Raw genomic sequence first — 25,383 nt, 5'->3', positions numbered from 1 at the left:
TGCTGCGTCCCAGCAACTGATTAGTCAAAACCAGTGGAGGACATCTAGGAAATAAAGACTCTGGCAAAGAGTAACGACAGAATAAGACATAAACCTGAGTGACAGAAAAATAGCAACGATATACAGACATGACTCTCTATAGAAAGACTAACAGTAAATAAATTACATGACATGTAGTTATTAAATACAAGTATAAACAGAAATTGTGATTACAGCTTCTCAACTGGAATCACTCGTAGAAGTCCTTGTTGTATTTGGCCAAAAGTATTTCTCTTTCAAGCATGTTTATGTTATTACGGCTGCAGCTAACAGTCATTTTAATGATCAATTCTATTTTGATAATTAGACTATTCTCATGAATCATATCAATAAAATATTTAGCTGGTTGGATGGAGTCAACCTTCTATGAATGCTCAACACTGATGATGATGCTTATTTGGAAGTAAAATCCTGACCCAATTATCCGATACAATGCAGTGCTGTGTCTAAGCACCACATTGTAGAAGACGAAGGTAAAGTGGTTCTGATTGTGGAGAACAGAGGGCAGATCCAGGGATTTTAGCTTTAAACAGTACAAGAAGTGCACTGTGAGATAAAATAAAGCTACAGTTGTCTGTGAGGTACGGCACATTTTATTATTCTGTTGCAATGACTAATGCTAACAATGGTGTTCAAGTCCAATCTGACCCGACTAACTTTAATTACAGGCCCACGCCTAAACTAAACTCAGACATACCATTTTAATTACGATTTTACTGCTTTTGTTTTTAGGTTAGGATTTGAGTAAGCAGTGTCCCTTCTCCAGTTATCAGAGTTTGCTTCCAGCTCCATCTTGTCGCTTGTTGTATCCACAGGGTGAGTCAAGTGTAAATCATGTGGGATATGTGCCGTGCGCTATTGCTGTAAACTACCGCCTCATGTGTTTAGACTATAACAAGTAGATTAACTTTATATCGTGCATTCTTTTTTTCTCTGTGCTGTATGCACCTTAAGCTTTATAAATGTATCACAGAAGCCTGAGGACCACACGACCAAGCATGCTTTCAGGCCGGGTTCTGGTCATAAATCTAAAGTCTAGAGCAAAATAAAAACATTTTGTCATGATTACAAGTCATATTTTTGAAATAACGGAGTTGAGCTACCAACCAACCAAACTAGCTAACAGCCCATCCCTGCATCGCGGGTCAAATGTGCTGCAGTGTAACTCAGCATTACCTTTCCCATGGAAGTAGTCTCTGTAGTAGCGAGCCCCCTGGTCTACATGCTCTATGCCGTATAGTTTCAGTCTTTCCAGCCTCATCTCCTGCTCTTCAATCGGGATCTCCAGCACAGATATACTGGCATTACTCTTCCTCAGCCACCCTCTTCCTCCATCTCCATCTCCTCGTTCTGCTGAGGAGCTGAGGAAGCTCACGTTTCTCTCCCTGTGCCCGCCTATCTCATTGAGGAAGTGGGGACAGGAGAGGAGCAGCGGGCTTGAAGAGTGCACTGCAGGCCCATCCAGAGGGTCCGCGGGTTGGGAGGGGGCTGTGGAGCTCTGATCGAGGTTAAGGGTCAGATCCTCGATGCTCGAGTAAATGGGGTCGTTCAGGTTCGGAGCTGACAATCTGGAGCCAGACAAGGACGAAGCGGCCGATGCTCCGGTGGCGGTGTTCCTCCGCTGGGTGGAAAAGCTGCGCTGAGCTGCTGCCTCGTGGAGGTCGAACAAGACGCTCTGAGCATCAAAGTGGACAAAGCTCTTTGGACACACCCAGGGTTTATAGGAGGCATCTGTAGAGCCTCTGCCTCCCCTGTCCTCGTTAGCCTCTCCCTTTCCTCCGTCCAGCTCCCCCCGACTGGAGCTCCGAAGCTTCCTGAACAGAGAGGAAGTACCCAGCGCAGACTCCGTCCCACCACTTTTCTTCCTCGCTCTCTCCGTACCGTCCTTCCTCCCCGTTCCTTTGTCGTCCCCACCCGTGGGAGCGGCGGGGAAAGGCGTCTTTGACGACGGGTCTGGAACTCGCAGCAGCTCTCCAAGTTGTGCGGGAGCCAAGCTGCGCTGGTCAGGCCTCTCCTGCTGGAACTGGCTGAGCATTTCAAAGAAGCCTTGCTCGGGAATGCCTTGGATGTCGATGGAAGAGGTGCTGCCGTACACTCGGAATCGGTTTCCAAACCCACCACCACCTCGAGCCTCCACCTGAAGGCAGAGCAAGCAGAAATGAATTAGAAAAAGGTCAGTAAGAGTTGTTTTTGTGTTTTTTTTAACAACAAAGCAATGTTTGCACATACTGTACAGAAACAGTATGTGCAAACATACGTTTTTAAATCCTTTTTTAAAGATAAAAAAAAAAGAATAAAATCTTTTTTTATTCTCCTGATTCTAACATTCAATCAGATGAACATTGACTGTTGTAGGTCAGATGGGATTTCCAAAATTATAATGGACACTCTGCAGCTTTGGCCAGCATCTTTACAAGGACTTTTGGTTTTGTTCTGGGACTGAAACACACAGTTTGCACCAAGACCTGTTCTTCTCTAGAGGACAGAACCCGATGAACAGGGCATTTCCATGGTGTTTACACTTGCATATTATTGTTTGAACAAATGAATGTTCCTGCACCCAAGAATGAGTCACAACTTGATATCTTGGCTGATTTATGTAGATTTTTTCACAATGTCAAACAAGAAAGCAGTGTGCTCAGAATACGTCCACAGGTGTTTCTCTAATTAACTCAAACACTTACCTGTCACGTTTTTTATGTTTATATTCTGCAACACTGAATTTATTTTCTTGTAGTTGCATATTATACTGTATAAAATATTCAATTGATAAAAAAGTGAAGAAATAATTGTACAATTTAAAGAACTATAAAACTTGTCGGGGCCTAAACCAAGACTGAAGCTTTGGGACTGCTAAACCTGACGAGGAGAAGAGGGCGTTCTTTCACTCAGCCAAAGAGAGAGTCTTCCTCACACTTAGAATATCTCCATCATTAAAATAATGTTTTCTTCTACACCACACAAGCTCATTTGGCAACCATTTCCCCCTTCTACATCAACAGTATTTCACCAAAAACAAACAGAAAATGTAGCAGACTGAACTCATTAGAGACAAGCTAATATTTTCAAGTCCTAATCTTTGGGGGAACACTTTATCTAAGCCCACAAAGGGCTGTAAATACACCTGGCAAGGCAAAGCGAAGCATGGCTTTCTGGAGGCCAACCCAAACTGACTTCCATCTGTGTAACTCATTAGCAAGAGGTTTGTGTCGAAAACCTGGACCGCCGCCACGAGGAAACAACACATCCTATTCTTCTCGACTCCGACGCGACGCACAGGAAAAACAGAAATTGGGAGAAATATTTCGGGCTCACCTCATTTTCATCCTGTTCGCTGAGCGTTACTTCACTGTTGGAGCGCTGTCTCAGTGGTGGGAAGACTCTCAGACTGAGAGGCGAACCTCTGTCACCGACAAACCCTCCGCCTCTGAACTCCACATCCTTCGACCATCTGCGGGGCAGCCTGGCGACCCCTCCTCGCACCAGCCTGCCGTCGGATGACAAAACCGACGAAGAGACGGAGCAGTCGTCGTAGTGATTGCTCCCGTTTTGCCCGTTTTCGAGCAGCGACTCCCGGGACTGCGCGCGACGAGGAGGCCATTCGGCAATCCGTGCACGAACACCCATTTTGGGCACAGAGATGCGAGGTTGTGCCACTGGTTCTGTGGGGTGGCCATTGGGGGTGTGACGAAGTGGAGCGTTTTGGGGTAACCCTCCGCCTCCGTCCAGAAGGTCTGAGGAGACGCAGGTCACCCCCCTGTCTCTGTAGGTGTTCATGATGCCCCGGGAGAGCTCAGGGCCGGTGGGAAGGCTTCTGGCATCCCATCTCAGGAGGGGCACTAGGAAGGGGCCCCACACACACTCTGCTGTGGCCTCTAGCTCCCAGAAACATTGCTTTTAGTGGGGAGATGGAGAAAATTCAGTAGTGCATGATGGAAAAAGTCTGGATCCTCTTCCTTTAGGATTATTCTCAGTTTTCTGAAAGAGAAAGAATAAAAGAACAACAGAAAGCTATTAATTCAACAAATATAAAACAAATTAGGGATCATTTTTAAATCGAAGAGCTTGCGTGACCCAAATTCTAACCACACAACCAGAATGAGCTTTGGCTTCAGGAGGGCAGCTTCAATCAGCTGAAACGTACTGTAAGACTGATAAGTCAGAGAGAAAACAAGGTGAAGGGATATGACAGAAAATTTCTCCCATTGAGGCTGACATGGAATATTATCACTCACTCACTCCGGTGTTCGTGCCTGCACACAGAACCACTTTGATGCAAATTAAAACCTTGAAACACTTGAGATAAATTCTGAAAAATATCATAAACCTAACCAAGTTACATACAAAAAGCAATCTAAAGAGAATTTTCACCCTACCAGGCATTCAAAGAATGCTACTATAAAAAAAACAAACAAAAAAAACATTGACTCTCCACTTAAACTCTCACCCGTTTCGTTACAAGCAACAATTTATTGTTTTGGAGAGTTCAGGAGATAGACCCACTTAAAAAGAGATAGACCCATCCTTATAAAGCGTCCGCCAGTGTTGTAGTACTCGAGATCGGTCTTGGTCTCGAGACCATTTTTTTGATGGTCTCGGTCTCGTCTCGGACTTGACCGCATTTGGTCTCGGTCTTGTCTCAGGCGCTGAGGACTCGGCATTTTATTTCAAGACCGGTCAAGACTGCAACTGTGGAAAATATCACTAAACGTACAGCATACTATCCAGTTTATTTGTTAACATCTTTGTTTTCAGTGAATGCAAAACGCACCGATTAATATCCAAGCAATAACGTGTTTCTGTTACTCCCCTCCCTCTCCTCCACCTTTCACTCTCATGCGGCGCTCCAAGAAATGCGCAGTGGTGCATAAATCATAAGAAATCCGATGGCTATAACTAACTCAGCAGCGCTCCGCTTTCACAGATGGTGGGGACTACGTCTAACTTTTTTTGTCACTTAGAAAAGAAGCTCAAAGAAAGGTAAGCTCCGTTGATGTGATGTTAGCACAGCTAGCTGTACAGAGACACATAAGCATTTGTGATGAAAAAAAGTTGTCACTTACTGAACTTAATTATTGTGCGGAGGTGTTGACTGACTTGTCGCATATATGGGACAACGCTGTGTCCAAAAGTCTGCAATATAGTGATGTGACATTCAGGAACAGTCCGATTCTTCTGAACGGCTCTTTACTTAGAAAATAGGACTGGAGTGCCACTGAGAGCCGTTCTTTGTTCTTGTAATACTCTGCGTACACTGCAGTAGCTATCATTATTTTATTTAATAATATAAATTGATATTTTTTAATTAACAAATAAATAAAACACAAGAACGAAAGAGCACGCAGATCATGCACATTGCTCTATGATTGTTTTCATTCAAAGTGGCAGCTGTGATGTCTGCCATGGCTTCATGTAGCGGGAGAGAGGGTGAAAAGAGTCACGGTGAGTACCTTGTGCTTGGTTACTTCTTTGTTGCTCCTTGGTCAGTGTTCATAGTTGAGCGTTATTAGGGCATTGCCTCAATTGCTATGTTTAATGGTGCAGACAGTGATGGTTTCTGACATGAGCAATATGGGCAAACACCCAGGGCGTTATCTTTTTAGGGATGGCACAATCCATCGCGGATTGTAGCACAAAGATGGAAGCACTTCATTTTAATATTGGTAAAATTTATTAAGTATTTAATGTCTAGGTGGTTTTATGGGAATATGGATCTATCAGATCAATTTGTGAAGCAATTTTGATCATATTTCACCATTTTATCGTGTCCTGTAGCACGGGGCACTGGTCTTGGTCTTGACTTCCCTCGGTCTTGGTCTTGTCTCGGTCTCGATACGCTCTGGTCTTGGTCTCGGGTTAGGTGGTCTTGACCACCTCTGGTGTCCGCTTTATAATCCAATGGCCTTTCAAGGACAGCAGCTCATTCACAAGCATGTTTTGGCAAACTGAAAATCCTTACAGAACTTAAAGATACAGTTATGTATCACTGTGATAGCTGAAAACAGTACTGAATATCGTTAACCAACTTTTTTTATGACTTATGTGAGCTTTAAAAGTCCATGCAACTGATTTTCTAACACTTTAAATATAGTAACATAGCAAATATTGCTTCCATGTATACCGCCACAATTGTGTACACAGATATTGTGATTGTAATTTAGTAAATTGTGCAGCTCTAGGTTGAAATATCAAAAATATGAAAAATGTATCATGAAGTTACCTTTCTAATCAATTCTTCATAAAATAGCTCAAGCTGAGAGAGTGGACACAGAGTGTCTGTAAAGAGCATTTCCTAGGTCTTTGTTACAGATTTTCAATTTAATTGAGACCTGTACCATTCCCTCAGCATGTTTCTGCCACCACCACGATGGATGATCTCTGAAGGGAACTGGCCGAGCCGAGTATGAAACCAAAGAAGCTAAATAAAAACGCACAACACTGATTTTCCATTTTCATTTGCAACTGTGTCTTCACAATTATGCACTAATTTGGGCTGGTCTGTCATGTAAAACGAGAATAAAATACATTGCAGTTTGAAGGATGAACACTTTCATCGGGTGTGAATACTTTTGGAAGATTTTTCATGTGCTAAAAGCTAGGTTTTTTATGAATAATAAGAAAAAAAATCAAAGATGCAACTCTTCTTTTTCTGTAGAGGGAGACAATTACATCTTTGTGAAATTAGCAGGGATGAATAAATACCAGAAGACAGAAAAGGGCAGCAGTGACACAGCATCCGCCGGAGGGGTGAGGTTGGGTGAAGCCATAAATAGAGTGACGGGAAAAAGTCAAGAAAGAGCACAGTACATTGCTCAGTGAACCACATGGACGTGCTTCGATACGACAGTCACACAGCATCAACTCTTAATCCAATGGCCTTTCAAGGACAGCAGCTCATTCACAAGCATGCTTTGGCAAGCTGAAAATAATTTTTTATCCCCCTTTACAAAGAATAGGCAAGAGGGAAAAAAAGTAGAAAAACAATATATATTTTTTTCATTTTTAAACATTAGGAATTTTTTTTTCTTTCTTTTTTTTTCTCCTGTTGAGGCAACAATATGACTTCACTGGGTGATGCAGCAAGAAATGGGAGCTTGGTGACATGTTGGTCCGTGAACTACAGTGAAGAAATAAGCCTGGCCCTTGTGCAGCATCTGTTGCAAGGGTCTTGTTCTCATTAAAATGACTAGTTTTCAGTGTTATTTATATGGAACACTTCATCGGTTTTATAATCACAGTCTGCAGAGACAAAATTAGCAAATGGTCAGATCAGTCGATAAAACATGTCTTTGACGCACAGATTTCAGTTGTATTTACTGGCTGAAAAGGGAGATAATTAATGTAATGATTAAAAAGTATATATTGAGTCGCACCAATGGAGCAAAAATCAAAATTGATCAATCAAATTTATCTTCATAAACTAAGCTTTAATCGGTAGGTCTAACGCTGAGGAATCAAAAACCGTTTCCTATTCATTAAAATGCTTTTAAACTAAGATCAAGTACATCAAATGGAACAGGAAATTAGTATTTTTCTGGGAAAAACCTCATCTTCAATAATCTTACATGGCAAACAGTACAGGTCATACAGTTTTTCTTTCTTCTGCTCTTGCCTTTTGTTTGTAATGGAGAGCTAAGTTGATATTTTCAGCTTTTTCTGCATGAAATCTCACAAGAAAAACATACAAGAGCATTTTAAATAGGAGATTCGTAAAGAAAATATGGGGAAAAATGAGTCCAAGAATCTGTGAGGTTTGGTTATTTCAAATAAGAGCTGCAGATGAGTGTTAAAGTAAAATGTGCTTAATTCATCCATCTGCAAAGCACTCCATTTTGGGATTAAAGCTCTTATCTCCATAAGTCTCTCCTCAAACTGCAGAAGTCACTGAAATATCTCAGTGAATTTGCCCAATATGCACAAGAACACCATCTGCAGATACTCTAAACCTTTTATAATGTGCCGGTAGTTTCCAACATTCACTACAATCCCCATTCTGCTTAAAATAAAACTCTTATTTTACATATATTTTTATTTTTAAAAGTTCCTGAATTTATAACATTACTAGTACGCTTACTCATTAACAAAAATAATTTTCTTATTTCTCCCAAACTGCTCAATAACAGCAGGTTTTTACATAAACATGCTCTGATATTCAGATGGTCAAAGAAACTTGCTTAAAACAACATTTAGTTGAATCTTAAACCACTAAACTACATTTAAGTAATTAGAAAAGTGATTTAAAAGCAAAAAAAGCAACAAATGCATAAAGAGCTACAAAATATTAACAATTCTTAAATCCTAACCTTTGAAAGAAGGTTTGTGTGAATTTTTGAAAAATGTATCAAGTCCAGCTTAACGAGGTGTGTGTATGTGTGTGTTTTACAGCCCACAAGATATCTGCATCCTTGCTGAATCTATTTTTGGGCGGACTGCATTACTCACACACTGGGACTGAAACACATAAAAGCATTAATGATCTCATTCACGGCTATCAGAACCTCACTTTACGTCTTTTTAAGTCGCCACACCAGTGTGTCCCGTCTTTGTTTATGGAGGAGGAAAAGCATTTCCGAGCCAAAGGCTCCTGCTTTGATCATGCTTTCTGACAGAGTCTGTCCTCATTCAAAAGGCCGTCCTGTGATCCACTAAGAGACCCGATCCCAGATTATCCGCCCCAGCTGCAGGGGTTGGAGAATGGCTTCATTATGCGGCTGATGAGAGAGAGCAGTCTGTTTGATCCGTCTGAAACACACCTACGTTAATAAGGACACCAAAACCGTGCTGATGCATGAAATGTTACATAAAGAGACAGCTTAATTTGTGTAATTATGCATAACTGAGAAAAGATCCAGGGGGTTGGGGGGGAGAAAAATCATCCTTTGCTGCAGTGAGAATTATGCACACGCATTAAGGTTTGGCCCACAGTTCAGAGCATAAGGAGCAGACATTTAACGCCTTTTAATTGCTCATATACACTGATTGATTAGCATAAAGATGTGGCACCTCTAGTATGGCTCCATCATTCATTTCTTTCTCTGCACACTGGCTCTGACTTGCCCAGCATGCGGCAGGCTTGGCGCATGCACCGCAAACATGCACCGAGGCTGGTAATTACGCTGGTTAGATGGTAGTAATGACAGAGCAAGCAGAGAGGGCCAGCTCGCAAAGGAATGAGCGTAATCACTGTGGAGGAGGTGCCGCTGCTGCTGCTGTTGCTCCTCAGTCACAGCAATGCAGAGGACCTCAGATCAGAGAAGACTGAATAAAAACCACTGGATCAGAGGCAAGGAGGGATCAACCTACCATATGTTACAGCCGGGCACGCCAACATTCAAAAGTCACATAACGTAGGAATGCATCATCTCCCAACACTCAAAGGTTTCTGAGATTCAACAAAAATATGTGATGAAAAAAGATGACAAAAACAAACCATCTAGAGGTGATGTGAACGCATCAGCAACAGTGTGTGTGGGAGAGACAATGATTTAAGGGTGGTTTTGAAGAACATATGGTGGCACATCCGACTGGCAGACGGCAGACAGGAGCAGAGCCCGACGCCGCTATGCAACACAATGCAGCACCGGCCCCCGGTGTGATGGCAGCACATCCAGCCTTCATGCCACCAGGACTCCCAGGACAGACAGGGTTTGGCATCGCAAGGTTTGGCAACAGAAGTAAGCCGGTGGCAAAGACAAGTGTCGTCCAGCCAACTGACAATAATTTACACTTACCAATGATAGACACAAAGAAGCTAGCTAGTTAGCTAGCAACGGTTTATCAGAAACTAGTTAGCGGCAGCCTCAACTGCCCTGAGTCATAAAGATGTCTGCATCCGATTCAAAGTAGATATAATATTCGAGTAAATAATCCTGTGATTAACATATTTAAGATCAACTTACATTTTTAATGAATTTAAGACATTTAAAGGCCTTAATTTCAGATACAGTAATTTGAGACTTTTTAAGGATGTGCAGACACACCGTTTTAATAAAATGCAACAAGTTCATGTCGCTGATACATAGCTGGTTTCAACAGCTGGATACAAAGTAAAACAAATTTGAAAACTTGTGAATTAGACAAACGTAAAAATCAAAAATGTGGTTTCAATCTAGAGGACTTCTATAAAACCCTGCAGTGATGTCTGACTATGAAATATCTCTATGCAATATAAAAATAAAAATACAATTATAGCATTATCTCAGCTCTTTTTCATTTAGTAATATCATGCCAACGCAATCAGTACAAGTAAAAAAAGTCACCACATTAAAGAAAAATAACTTCTTGTGCGTTGGTTAACTGAAACAGCAACAAATCAGTGCTTTTTGCCAAACTGTTGAAAAAATTGTGTTAAGTTCTTGTATGTAGACGTCTGTAAACCATTAGCAATAAAAAAAGAATTAAAATCTCCCAATTACTGAGATTTATTTTGTAAATACAAGTCCGTAGTAATGACAGTACTTCTGTTTACTTGATTTTTAAACAATTAAGCATCTTCGCTGTGCAGAAGTTCTCGCCAAAATCAAAACTAAAGAATCGGGTTTTGAGTTTATCGAGTTAAAAGAGCATCTCCACTTTTCTTTTTACCGACAGTTCTCTGGGATAAATTCTGATGTCAGAAACGCTTCTTTAAGATTTACACCTTTGCTTGAAAAACAACAGTCACAGAGGAAACATTGCTGCAGAAAATTATGTCAGTATTCAACCGTTGACAGAAGAATGAACTGAGTGGAAGTGCTAGTCTTAAATACAACTTAAACTGCAAATTGTGACACGGAAATGTTAATTTTTTTGGTATTTGAAAAAATATTTGCATCATTAATGCAATAAATCTTCCCTCTTTGTTGTTACTCAATCATACATATACTTGGTAAAAATGAAAACGCTGAGAGACTTTAACATGCCGCTCTTCCGGTTTGGTGAGAGCTGATCGTGCCAGGCACAAAAAGACACAGAGGACAAACAACAGCCATAAATCAGATGTCACAGCATTAAATGTCAACTGTACTAGACACGTATAGGAACAATCGCACAAATGCATCAAAACCTATTCAGACATGTTGGGGCACTGATCATTTTGTCACATTGCCATTCTTTGATCTTGAAGTTTTTGTTTTGTATTCAAGGTTTTATGAAATAGAAATGGCTGTGGCAGGACTGTTTCCAACAACCATGCATCAGTTCTCGCCTGGGCAATTTGAAGCAATATTCCAGTCAGGGTACTCAAAGAAAATCTGGATCTTAGACTAGGAAAATGTTATCAACTAGCATGCTTTTTAAAGAGGTTTTAATATAAGGGGTCATAATGGGTCATATTTCACAAGAGCAACTCAACAAACTGGAAACCAGTTTAAAAAAAAAGGGTGTAATGCAAAAAAAAAAAAAAAAATAGACAGAAATAGTATATTTTTACTTTTTCACCTACCACTTTGATGAACAATAATGTTTTGTTTTATACTTTTTCCACTGTCATGAGCGGCGTCTACAGAAAACAATATTTAAAGCTGAGCAACCTTCAAGGCCTTTTGTGGGTTTGAACCAACGAGAACTAAAAACAAAGGCCTCACTGCTGAAGTGCTAAAATGTCAGAGCTCTTAAGTGATCCAAGAATATATTTTAGGGTTTGAATGTTTCATTGTTCCCTAATGCACACAAAGACATGCTGCAGAACGACAGTGTGTCTACTTGCAATCCCCCGATGGAGTAAAATGATTTACTTCCTCCATCCCACATTTAACATGCAGATTTACTTGTTGATGTTCTGCTGTCATGAATATTAAATGATCACTTACAGCTGTGTGTAAAAGGGAAAGAAACAACAGAAAACCTCCAACTATGTATATAGAAGTCCAAATAATGACATGATTTAAGTATGTTGCTCCTGCTTTGGGATAGGAGTCTATCCCGCTTAGCCTATGTAATACAGAGAGAAAAACTTTTAATCACAACAAAACTCTCACAGGAAACAAGAAACAGTGACAAATGTGAACAGCAGGCTGGAAGGAAGTTCTCTGCCGAAGCCTCCGACTCTGCTCTATATTGAGCCTGTAAGTCTGTCTGGGTTATCTGGAGGCGACATCTCTGCCTCTCAGACCAGAGAGTCACCAAGCTGCACTTCTCTCACAGTCGCCCTGCTACCCTCGACTCTTTCCCATCCCCGCAGTCCCTGTCTCTGCTGATTTCTGTCTACATCGTGCAGATGAATCCCCACTAAAGTTGTGAGTGTCACTTCAATCCGTCTGTTTGCCAGGCTGCTGTCCCTTGACACCAAGACAGCCCATGAGGAGGAGGAGGAAGACTAAAGGATAGGGTTAGAGGACTAATTTAGCAAGTGTCAAACACTGATGTAAAAACGCAGGAGAAAATTAACTGTAGCCCACCGGTCATCATTTGCTGATCGATTTGGCAATAAGGATTTAAAAACTAAATGAAAATTTGTTGAACTTTTAAATATCTGTGCTACTTTAAAAGATCCCGGACAACTAAATCTTGATTTAAACAAAACACAAAACAGAAGGCTGAAGGAGAAAAAGACAAAAAGAGTAAAGTTTTTAGGGCTGTGCTCCTCCTACATCACTGTATTTAGACTACACTTTCAGAACATTTGCAGCTGAAAATTTTTTCCTTACGCCACTGAATGCTTCAAATCAGCTCATTGCTGAAATCCAGAACTGAGCAGAAAAATAGTTCTGATGTTGCTTAAGTCAGGAAACGATGGTGAGCAGGCGTGAACGGGTATGACTCTCTCATGGTGTAATCTTTCCGAGTCTGTACTGGACTATGATTCTTGAATTATAGATCTGATTTAAACAGTAGAGTCCTGTGCTGCTGAAAGTTATATTTTCACACTTTTAGCTTACAACTAGAAAAACATCCATGCCTTCATATATTACATAGACAGTAATATAATAAATTACACGAAAAAAGATTATAAACCAGGCCTGCATGCTACAGAACATTATCGTCCCAAAAACACTGAAAGTAGCTGCTCGGACTGCAATAAATATTAGCTAATTATGTAAGTGCCTTGCATTCAAGAGCTGCATGCCAGTAATATATTTGGTAATTCTTGTTTAATGTAGTAGATGATTTCATAGGATTGCATTGAGATGTTTCGATAAAGTCGTTACGAAACTACAAATAATTTGTTTTTTTTATGCCAGAAGAACAGATACAACAATGCATCGAGACAACAAAAAAAAAAAAAAAAGTTCATTTATGGAGACAGATTCTGAATACAGAAACTCAATAACACTGGTGAATTGGTCATAATCTTTGATCAGAACATACACCAAATCGCTTAATAGATCATTCACATATTAAAATTAAACTCTTTAATGTGCAGTAGTCTTACCTTTTCTTCTTTCAGCTGTGCAGGCAAAGCAATTGGTGAAAGGTTTGGTGAGACTGTGCAGGCAGAGGAAGCTCTGTACTTTAGTCTGTGAAGAGAAAAAAAGTGAAATAAAAGTTTCAGAAAACTGAAGTCAACTTGTTATTGTATTGACAGTGTACAGGGAAGTCCAGGGTTGTTCTTGGTATACATAATAAAAATACTTCAAGCACAGGGAAAGTTAACATCAACAACAAGCACACAAACTTTTTTTTTCTTAATGTCCATCTAGTTTGCTCTATGCAACACCTTCATTGTATGTGTGTTGTTGTTTTTTCAGTTATCTGTATGGGGTAATAAAAACTAAATGCCATCGATATGGGTGTATTGTTGGTGAGGATTCTGAGCAGATATGCCTTAGGCTGTCTATCTGTGCTGCACTGTAAACAAATCTCCATGGACACACACAAACAGAGGCATAAACTAGTAGTGTAGGTTTCTGCTGATCAAAAACTGTACCTTGGAGCAACAATATTACAACAGTAGACAAATTCAGACTTTCAATTTGCAAAGATAAGAAGAAACAAATACAAGTCCTCTGAGCTCGATCTCTTATCCCATCTAATGCTGCGTGTTTAATAGATGAAAATGCAGAAGGCGTGGAGGCAACATGAACTGCTTGAGATTGAGGGGCCTCAGAGCAGCAGAGAGGAGCATATCAGGAGGTTTTAGGAGATTGCCAGGAGGGGCAGGGTGGGAGCAAGCAAACAATGTCCTGAGGGGAACCATCGTTACTGTCTGGCAAATACAGTTTAATCAATACTGATCTATCAGGGTCCACTTATCCTGACAAACACAACATAACACATGAGGGGAGAAAATGGGGGTAGCTAAGGGTCACTGACTGGGTGAGTGACTGTTTTAAAACAGTAAAGTGTTGCCACATCTTTAACTTGCTTATGCATTAATTCCTCTTGAAATGTTTTCCCATTTTGTCACACTACAACCGCAAAATTCAAATTGTGATGTTTTTGTGATAGGCCAAAACAAAGGAGCATATAATAATAATTACATGGAAGCTGGACTTAAACCTGAAAATGTATTTACTTACAACTCCCCGAGTCAAAACTTTGAGACAATTTTCATTGCAATTGCAGACGAGGTATTTCTCAAATTGTAACTTTTTCTTAAAAACAATACTGTATGTGATAAAATGAATAATTAAATTGTTTGTGGAGTTGTTCTATCTGGTTTATTAACGCTTTGTTTCCAGTGTAAATAAATAATAATAAAAAAAACAAGAGTGATTTCGAATACAGAAATCAATCTTTGCTTTTAAAATTTCTCAACACTACCCATACCAAAGGACGCAGAGGACAAACAAGTTTAGTGTCCATCATTAGTGCTAAACCACATGGATGCCACAAGACGCCTCTCGCACAAGTTTACAGAGTCGAGTCAACGCCTCTTTATAAGGTCAGTGGTTATTAAGAGGATCAGAAAGCTGGTTATGTAAAACAAACACAGGCGGATTCCTGAACAAGCTTAAAGCTTTTGCTCTCTTAGCATTATGAGTGAACCTCTGTGGGCAGCAGCAGCAGAGATACTGTTCCAGCAGGCATCAGCGCGCTACTGTCTGAGCGTGAACTTGGGCGAGTGCGACTGATTGCATCTTGAGCATCTGGTGTATATTTAGTAGAGGAATCGTTCTGTGCAGCACTGCCAGACAGAATGACTGTCAAACAGCCAGAACCGAGCTGGACTAACCCAGCTCTCAGTGGATGTCTGAGAAAAAGGATGAACTCAGAATAAATAGCCTCATAAATAAATAAGTTCATCTGTCAGAGGTTTTGCTAAGAAGAAAATGCAAATCCTGTCTCATTATAGTGGATGTGCAGCTTGCTCACTGGACATGAAACATCCCCAGGTTTGTTTGTTAACTTGGGGAAAAAAAGAAAGAACTGTGGACATTAATTAACACGAGGACTTGAGTCCATCATGAGAAATACGTCAGATTTAACCTGACAGGCTATTTTTGCACACGGTTTCTTGAAGGTTGATATAAAAAAATAGACTGAGTAAAGAAAAACCCACAGACGCATAAATAGAAATGACTGATGCACATAGAAAATAAAATCACGACATCCACTACTCTGAAGTGTGACAGCAGAGGGGAAAAAGCGAGAGTATAAAGCTGGAGGGATGCCTGCACCTTTCCCATCACTGGCATTTTGTTGTGTGTAAGATGGATTACTGTCAACTCTGGTGCAGAAACCTTCTTCTGTCAGTCCTCCTTCACACTTCAGCCTGCTAATAACATCCCAGCTTTAACACAAAGATTGTGACAATATGTGTGTGAATTCCCATGTAAATGTGAATGAACATGTTAAAATTCTAGTTTTGACAAACACTGCGCAATATCAAGAAAGTATGTAATTTAGATCCTATTGCGATGCGAAGTGACGGTATTGATTACATTTAACCCACATTTTTCCGGTTTACTACTTCATCATAATGTTTTCACCAGTCTTGTTCCTCATTTCCACTGAGTGGTATGGCACGGGTCGGTACGCTATTTTCTCTGTTTCCATTGTAAAAGCGGCTCATGTATCCGACCCGTACTGCACCGCTCCTGGGAAGGGGAACACCGTCAAACTGGCCAAATACAATATTGGGATGAATCGCTGCATGCATGACACTTTAAGACAGTGTTCTACTAAATATTCTGTCCAAGCTGCTCTTTGTCATTATGATATTGCATATGCTCATTGCAAGTTTCAATTAGCTAAATTTAAGTCCTTTTAATACTTTTTAAGACTATTACGGTTTAAATTTAAGACCTTGGGTCAAAGTCTTTTTAAGGCCTTACATTTTTATTTTCAAATTTGACAAAATTTTAACAACCCCTGGGAGCCAAGATATGCAGATACTGTAATGACGAAGATAATTTAATACATTGTTCATCTGCTTCGTTTTTAATAAATAAATTGACGATAAATAGCATACATTCAAATATTGCCAGAAATGAATCACATACTTACTTAGCTTAACAGTAAGCTAATAAATTGTGACATACAAGGTAATCATTGAAGTAAATGCAATGGCTCACGTAGTTTGATTTAATCCAATGTGCCAGAGACTTCAGTTTGTGAAAAATTCATGTCTGTCTGGATATTCACACAGCAGCCTGCTGTGGGCAATGAGCACATATGTGTTGAAGAAGGTGACCCCATACAGAGCAGGCAGTGCTGGTTCACTCAAACTCCAACACTGGGAGGTAGAGACTGCCACACTTCCGACCTTTTCACACCTCGGATTTCCCACCATCCTCTGTGTTTGTGAACTGTTTTCTACTGTATGCACTGAAACTGAACAGTGGACGTTTTTATCCTCCCTAAAATGGCTTCACTGAACCATAGGTGCAGGTTTCTGTTTAAGACATTTAAAGTCCATTTTAACTTACATTTAAAACCAACCTGATTTATTGCTTATAACAATAATCAAATAAACATAACTTTGTCGACTTAAATTGTAGTTTTTCAGGAGTGGCAAGAGCCTTGAGGTCTTTTAAATCTCCAAACACTACGCAGCACACTTCATAATAGTTACTGACCACAAGTTTTAGCAATTGAAATCCCTGTCAAATCCAAACTTTTTTAATTCCATTTTATGCATCAAAGAATGTGTCCCTTACTTTCATGCAATTTTTATTTAATAAAAAGAAAATTATAGAAACAGTTGATAGTTTAGACAATGAAAATAATGGGAGTGCTTAGTTTTGATCCATGAAAACTAGACCCATTTATTTACCAATCAGAGCTGATCAAACAAACATGTTTAAATTCATGTCTCTACCCAATTGATTTGGTAAAACTTGAATGTTTCAGAAATGTTGATGAAAAATGTAGGCATGAATAACAGTGCTAATTAAAGCGCTTGCCTGGAAAAGACATTGAGTTGATTTTTAACCTAATTTTGAGGAACACAAAAGATGGAAGTAGGAGGTGTGGGAGTTCAGAACCCAGGCAGTTTATGGCGAATGCGTAACAAAGTTTGCAACCTTCCGCACTAAGGAGCGCTTCCCCCACCGCATTATAGGCCTGGCGGGCCGCTTAGTCATATTTTCACATTTCCTGCCAGCATTTAACAATTTTTAACACACACAAAAAAAAACAGTGGGCGGCTGGTGGATGGCCCTAGCACTCCTACCACCAGGGTTGACAAGTTTTCTAGGTCCCTTAAAAGACTTTGAAAGGAGCCAGGATATCGACAGAGTGAGAAAAAGTAAGCTAAGTAAGTTTAACAACAACAAACTTAGGGAACCAAATAAATCAACACTGATCTGTAACTGCACTGTGGCCTTCTGGACTGAAAATGGACCATAAAGCACCTAAAGATTCCCACATCTACTTGTGTTTCTCAGGCGTTGTGTGACGTTTGTGTAACAATTAGTAATAAAGATGACTCATATGCTTGTAAAAACGAAGGTGCTTTCCGACTCCGTGCTGCTGCTCTTCGTACTGGGCCTCGTACAAAACGTTACAAAACTAGGGAAGTTTCAATAATATGCCAAGCTGCATGAAGGCCACCAGAGCAGATAGCCTGACTAATTTACCAGCTAATATCCGATTGTATGATTCCTAATGTAATTTTTTGAAGAGCATAATGGCAATAAAAGGTATAATATTCTGAGCAAAATGCACATTAAAGGAACTACTAAATTTAACGTTGGTTTATTCGATATTTTTTATTCAGTTCTTGTATCAGAATCCAAAAAAGACAAATGTGTTACACATAATAAGAGTACTAGTCATGCAAGTGTTATACTGGTTTAGCAGCAGTTATCGATTGTTTGTTTCCTGCTTTGAATAAAAGCCTTTTTGTCCTTGTGTCAACTTAAATTTTTTATTCATATCAAACTGGGATGATTTCACACCAGCCCGTGGCAAGTAGAAAAACTGGCTCATTTGAATGTGTTTTTTTTTTCGTCAACAGGATCAAAAATGCAGCGAAGTCATCGGTACTAAGCAGAGCTTGTTTCAGCAGAACCACTTCAAACGCTGACGGGTACTGCTGGTGCTGGTTACCATAGGAACGTGAAGGTGCACCAGGAAAAAGACATACGATGTAGGCGGATGACCGCAGGCGATGAGGACACAGAGAAAACAAAACAAAGCAGTAATCTATAGGCTGCAGCCATCAGATGGCCACTTTATAGACTGATTAGTGCAGTCACTGCAGCAAACAGCAACAAAGCTCATATGGAGCACATCATGATGTGCTCCCTTTAAACTTTAGATCTACAAATCTTCTGTAGTGGCCCTTTAATTTCTGCTTTCTGCAAATGTGAACTTCCTCTGTTAGATCACTCTGTCTATGTTTCCTTGTTCATCAGCACCAAGACGCTTACAACTGTATGCCATGTAAGCTTCAAAGCATGCCTAAGTGGGCTTTAGAGTATTTAGTCACAAAAACGAGCACTTATCAGCAAACTTCCAGCATCTGGTATTGTTTTTTGTTTCCATATCAGAAGACTTCTCGCATCGTCTTTAGGTTTTTCTTATTGGCAGTTTATCAAGAAATCAATTTTGCTGGTATTTGAAACAAAAAAATCAAGAAGAACAAGGATTTTTTTTTTCATTTCATTTGAAGTCTTTCAAACACAAGGGGCAAAAATGACCAAAAGAGGAAAATTAATGTAACCAATAGCTTAATATATGATTAATTTGTAAAACGAGCAAAAACAAGCAACTGAAGATAAAGTTAAGATCACATAAGCTAAAGTCTGATACTTCTCATTCAACAGTGTCATTCAGCTTACAGTAACAAATACATTAATGTTTTACACTTCAATATTATTGAAGGCCAGCTGCTATAAATTAGGACTGCTTCATCAACAGTTTTGTGGAAAAAAATGTTTGCCCCTTTTCACAGATTTTAGTTTTTAAATAATGACTTTCTTTATTAATGGGCCAAAATCTCTCCAAACCAACCTGGACCTAAGTGAAAAAGCAACCATCCCTCTTCTTGTTAAATAATGAATTTAGTGTGATTAACCACAGAGAACTGGAAGGATGAGCTCAAGTTCACAAGCCTAAAATAGACTTTGTTACTGCACTACCTGTAGAATCAAGAAATCTCCTAAATAGAAGCTGGCATCAAATTGGCCAGGAAAAGTTGTTGCTCAAGTATGCTGTATGAATATATTTGCCTTGATGTTATCAACTCAACCATCAACTCTGAGAGTTATAAGTGAGTTACAATTCCTTTGGCTACAAGACAATACTTGGATTTACTTTTTCACATAGAGCCGTACTGGTTAATAGAAGTGTATATCTCTTACTTGATATAACATTTTATTTGATGACATGTGGGGAAAAAGTGGTAAAAATCAAGAAGAAATCTGTAGGTGAGCAGATACAACTTCCTTTGGAAAACAAAAAGGGGAATCACTACACAAATTCCCACAAAAGAATCAGCTAAGAAACATCTTTGTTTTTTTGGCGTCATGTGATGTCAGGATGTGAACACCGATTAGCATCTAGATTGTGTCAGCTACCTGCAGAATGTGTAGCTGCAGAACGAGACCAGGCCTTTATTTAGTCTGGCTGTCACACTGTCAGATGCATTTCTGTGCAGTGCAGAGGCATGCAGATCAGGCTCTAGATCAGTGTTTCTCAAACTTTATTGGGCCAACGCCCCCCTAGCCTTTATCCAGGTCCCTCACCGCCCCCCACCAAAGAATTTGTAGGCTACTTTGCACTGACCATTATTTTATTATTAATATTACTATCACTATTGTAGATGTTTTGATTTTTATGCTTGTTTCTGTATCAGGGCTTAAAGTAAAAAAAAAAAAAATCCTGAGCCTGAAACTTATAGTTATGATAGAAATTTACTATAGCATTGCTATTGCCACAGTTTAATAAAAAGTGTATTTGTGCAAACAATGGTTTCTAACAATACAATTAACAAGCTAAACACTCAAACTTAAATAAGACTTCAGTACATTTCAACTCAACACAAAATGTAAAATGTCTGTGCCCTAAAGGTTTGCCTTACAGGCAAAAACCCCTCAACATTAAATAAGAGTCCTTTCAGTCAATGTTTTTGCAAGTAATTTAGAACATGCAACATTACCAACTAAATCAGTGTTTCTCAACCTTTTTTGGGCCAGCGCCCCCCTAGCCTTTATCCAGATCCCTCACCGCCCCCCACCAAGGAATTTGTAGGCTACTTTCCACTGACTATTATTTTATTATTAATATAACTATCACTATTGTAGATGTTTTGATTTTTATGCTCGTTTCTGTATTTATCATCAAAAATAATTTCCCAGAGAACAAAAAAGCCATGGGAATAGAAATTATTTTCACAGGTGTCTACGAAAAATGCAATGAATGAACATTCAACTTAAAATTGGTAACAGCAGCCAATCAGAGAGGAAAAAATATTTTTATTCTTTTTATTCTTAATATTACACAAAATGACCAGATAAAAGATGTACAACATGACAGTTTAAACTTTGAACTATTTGCAAAACGACTGAGCTCTGCAACATTAAAACATGGATAGAACTGTAACTACATTAATCGTAGCTCTTCTTCTTTTCAGTGTGTCAGTTTCTGGTGGTGCAGCTCTGTGCTGCCTTCAGGATAATGGGACATCAGAGTATCATCCATAAAATTTCACCCTCATGGCATTTATTGTTCAAACCATAGCTTTCATTGAAAAAACAAAGTTCCAGGACTTTTAATGCCATACAAATATGAGACATAAACATGGAGTAAACAAGTATGAAAGGGACAGGATATTATAAGATGTATCTTCTACCTGCTCCTTTTCGAACAGAAAATATAAAATTGCATGTCACATGGGCAAAATAATTTGTTTTACATTTTATTTCTTAAGTTTGTCTCATTCTATTTTGTTTTCTTGTTCTTTTTTGACTGTTTTTAATGTCTGTTCGAAATAAATAAATAAAAATGAAATGATTATATCTTTATATAGACCTGACGATTTATAGAATAAAAGTTTTACTGGACAGAAATTACAAAGAACAAATCTGGTTCTTAATCAAATCCTAATGAGTCAAATTGAAAGTGTCATGGAGTCATCAGCCTCATGACATTAACACTGACATGAAAAATAATATTGAAGAAATAAATATATCAAATCTAATTAAAAACATAAATAAGTGATAAGTTCTTTACTGTTATGGTCTGCAAGATATATTTATTCTCAGTATTAGATATGGTCTCAACAAATTTATGGCATTTCAACAATATTATTTTACCTTTTATCTGGAAACAGTGTCTGTTTATTCTTGCCATACATCCCTCTGTTTTAAGTATTGCTCGAAAGGTCTTGCCATACCAGTTTATTCCTCTGTATTTACTTTAGTTCTTAGTTTATTCTTGCATTTTGTTCTTCATTCATTTCCATTTAGTTTCCTTTGTTTAGTATTATCCTCTCTTGGTTTATTGCTATGTCCACTTTAGTTTTTTTCCTGTTGCTACATTTATTGACGCTCACCATCAGTAATCTTTACTCATCACCTGCTGCGCTGCCTAATCGTCATGTATTGATTTTTCACTGTTCAGCGTCAGATTCTGTTTTTATGCCATAATTCACATCTAGTTCGTCGCTCCGTTTTATGTCCAGCTTCTCCTGTTTCAGAGTTTTGCGCAATGGGTGCGTCGTTTTTTTTTTTTCCCCTAAGGTGCAGGGGGTATCGACGGGGAAAAGGCAGACTAACATAAACCTTTTAAAACAACGGAAACAATTTCGGTATTCTGATTACTGAAATTTAAAAGTGCTGTGGTACCGTTGTTCTATCACACCCGTTTCATACCGGACCACTTACAGCACCGGTGTTAACACTATAAAATGAAGGCTCTCTATTGCGGAATCACCCATCGAGGGATTTCTTTATTTAAATAGGTTAATTTTTCAGAGGGATACACAGTGAGGGTATTGTGATTTTAGTAATTACATGTTTATAAGAGCGATTTTCTGTTGTCCTTCCAAGTGTTTTATTTCAAACATAAATAAAACACTTTTTAATATAAGTTGCTGCTTAACATGATCAAAGCACTGCCAAAACATATGTACAAAAATACCAGACAGAATGAATCACAGCAGCGGTGAAGCTACCAGTAGTAGGAGAACAGAGCTGCGCCAAGAAGCTAACAGAAGCTACAAACACTGAATAGAAGAAGAGCTGCCATCGATACAGTTGCAGCCAAGCATGTTTTAATGTTACACATTTAAGTTGTAAAGTTACACAATGTTACACAGTGTTACACAACTTAAATGTTACACATTTAAGTTGTAAAGTTTACCTTCGACCAAACGCGCCCCAGAGGACTACCAGCACCCCCCTTTTGTAAAGATTTCCGCCAGCGGCCCCTGCCACCTTTGAACGCCCTCTGGGGGGCGGTACCGCCCACGTTGAGAACCGCTAATTTAAGGTGTAAAGTTTACCTTCGACCACGTGCCCCCCAGCGCCCCCTTTTAGTAAAGGTTTCCGCCAGCGCCCCTGCCGTCCTCTGGACGCCCCCTGGAGGTACCGCCCACGTTGAAAACCTCTACTCTAGATACTGAGCAGTTTATGTAGAAACAAGCCACCCCTTCTCTACCGGTGTGTCATCTATCCAAACAAACAGAAAAACATTCCTTACAGGACTTTTCTGTTGCTAATTTCACTGATTTGCCTAAATGGTGTCTGCTTATAATGCAAGACAGCATTACGTCTCATCGCACAGGAGTCACAGTGCAACTTTATCGCCTTCATCTGTTTTGTACTTGGTTGTGCCGTGGGACCGGGTGTGTTTCTGTGTATGTGTACGGTCACAGCAGCAGTGGGTGGGGTGGGGGGATGTTTTAGGCCATCACAGCTGTTGCAGCTCCCACAGAGGGGTCCCAGGCCAGAGCTGTGGGCTGCTCCATCTTGATGGACCCTTTACCAGAGTGTTAAATGGTCCATCAAGAAAAGTCCTCAAATACTCAAAGACCAGCAGTGATAAATGTTCAGTTCCTACACATTTGACAACAAAATTCTGCACTTTGAGATGGATGGATGAACTGACAGATAGACAAGGAAAGGACAAGCAGAGGGATGGAGGCATAAATAAACTCATGGGTGGAAAGATAAATCTATTCCTTGATAATATCAGTGCACCGATTGAAGTTTTCTGGCCGATCACCAATCTTTAAAAAACTGACTTGGTGTGCTGTGGTGGCGCAGGGGTTAAGCACAACCCACAGCAATCAATGCAGCTGTAGCAGGTTTGATTCCCAGCCTTGGCGACCTTTGCCGCATGTCTTCCCCCTTCTCTCATTACCCACTTTCCTGTCAATTAACTATCAAATAAAGGCCACTATAGCCAAAAAAAATCTTTAGCAAAAAAAAAACTGACCTGCCGATTCCAATTTAAGTCAATACCAATTTTTTTTTGTCTGAAAAGTTGGTAAACACAGAGACAAGGTTGCTAAACTAGCAGCAATGGCGACGATTGTTAACCGTGCACATGCAGAAATGACCCAATAGGCAGGCCTGTCAGTCAGTTCTCTCAAGGCAGAACAAAAGTGAACAGTATGTGATTTTCATACTTTCGTGGAGGCAGATCTGATTGGTCAATATGATTGGATTCTCATAAAAATATCGGCCAATTGATCTCCCGAAATTAAGTGAAGCCGATCTATCAGTGCACCCTGACTTGATGATAATATATCCTATGCTTCTCCTAACTGCATAAAACTGTTCTTAAAGTGTGTTAAAAGTTATCCAGGACTGAATTCAAATGTGTTTCAGCTGGAAAGAAACTGTAAGGTTCAATTAAATCCAACATTTTCGTCCTGATGTAGTTTAAAACAGTGAAGCCGCAGACACATTCTTGGTATTCCAGGCCCTAAACTGTTTCCTTGAGTAAAATCAGTTGATTCTTTTACTGCTGTGTTATAGTATTGCCAAGGTAACTCAAAGCCTGATGCAACAATAATTACTGTATTAATTTATTCTGTCTTGAAACAGTAAAAGATAATTTGCGGTAAATACAGTAAGGTGGTGCCTCAGATGTAAACAGTTTGAGATTTCCGTTTAAGTGCAAAAAGCACAGAAATGCTAAAAAATAATTTTTTTAATGTCGTGTTAACATGCTAAAAGGCCTGCAGGAGGAAGCGCACTTTGCTAATGTTGGACTTCATGATTGGAATTAAACATTACATGCAGAAACAAATAATAAATTAACAAGCATTAGGTAGTGCCAGTGAAGCTGCACGCCTGTCAGAAATACACGCTTGATTAATTGTGAATAACATCTGGATTAATATCTGCTCACATGTCAAGATGATGACAGCTCAAAAGCAGATTGTGAGAGTTACTCAGCTATAATAAATACATCTGTCATATTCAATTTGTCTGGTGTAATGCTGATTAGTCTAGATTTCCCCTTTAACAACTTGTAGCAAGGGCAGACAGATGTGTGACCGAATCAGGGGTTTGTGTTCTTTTTCTGTTTAGCCACTGCCAACTATGAAAAGTCAACAGTGAGGATATTGTTGCAACCAAATTAACTATCTGGGAGTTAAACAAGCCTTGAAATGCAAGTAAATTACATTCTTGATGCAAGTAAACTAACAAAAAGTGGGAAAAGGGTAGGCAGGTTTTCGACATGATTTATTTTCAATCTGTTTCTCTGACTTTAATGTGGCTTTCGCGCAGCTTTTCAAACACATTTTTCTACAGTGGGTTTGAAATCAAACTGTTGGGACATGCCAACAAATAATTATCAGAAGAGCCAAGAGGAACTTTTATTACTGCTAATAAGTGAATTTCATTAGGTTCCCTGCTGCAAGATTTTTTTATTTTTAAGGGCACAGGTTCTTTATTTCAACACATGCTTTAAGAACATATGCTATAAACTCTTAGCAAAGCAAACAGGTAAGTTTGCAAAAATATCTGACTATTTCCTTAAATTATTTCTTCTAATTAGAGGAAGGTACTACTTTAGTCG

The 25,383-nt window shown here is 39.4% G+C and overlaps 1 protein-coding gene across 2 annotated transcripts in view; it reads right to left on the bottom strand.

Moving 5' to 3' along the window:
* sipa1l3 (signal-induced proliferation-associated 1 like 3) overlaps positions 1-25,383 on the bottom strand; it is an 84,213-nt gene that overhangs the window by 27,693 nt on the left and 31,137 nt on the right. For both annotated transcript variants that reach the window (XM_008425771.3, XM_008425770.3), the window contains exons 2-4: positions 13,391-13,475; positions 3,355-4,017; positions 1,216-2,176 (exon numbers count right to left, since the gene is read on the bottom strand). In XM_008425771.3, the coding sequence (XP_008423993.1) occupies positions 1,216-2,176; positions 3,355-3,816 (1,423 nt within the window). In that variant the 5' untranslated portion in view covers positions 3,817-4,017; positions 13,391-13,475. The remainder of the gene's footprint in view (positions 1-1,215; positions 2,177-3,354; positions 4,018-13,390; positions 13,476-25,383) is intronic.

Source organism: Poecilia reticulata, chromosome 13 (assembly GCF_904066995.2).
Source record: "Poecilia reticulata chromosome 13, P_reticulata-male-v2, whole genome shotgun sequence".
In the NCBI taxonomy this organism is placed as follows: domain Eukaryota; kingdom Metazoa; phylum Chordata; class Actinopteri; order Cyprinodontiformes; family Poeciliidae; genus Poecilia; species Poecilia reticulata.
Note: the sequence above shows the minus strand (reverse complement) of the source record. Positions and strands in the feature narration are given on the sequence as shown.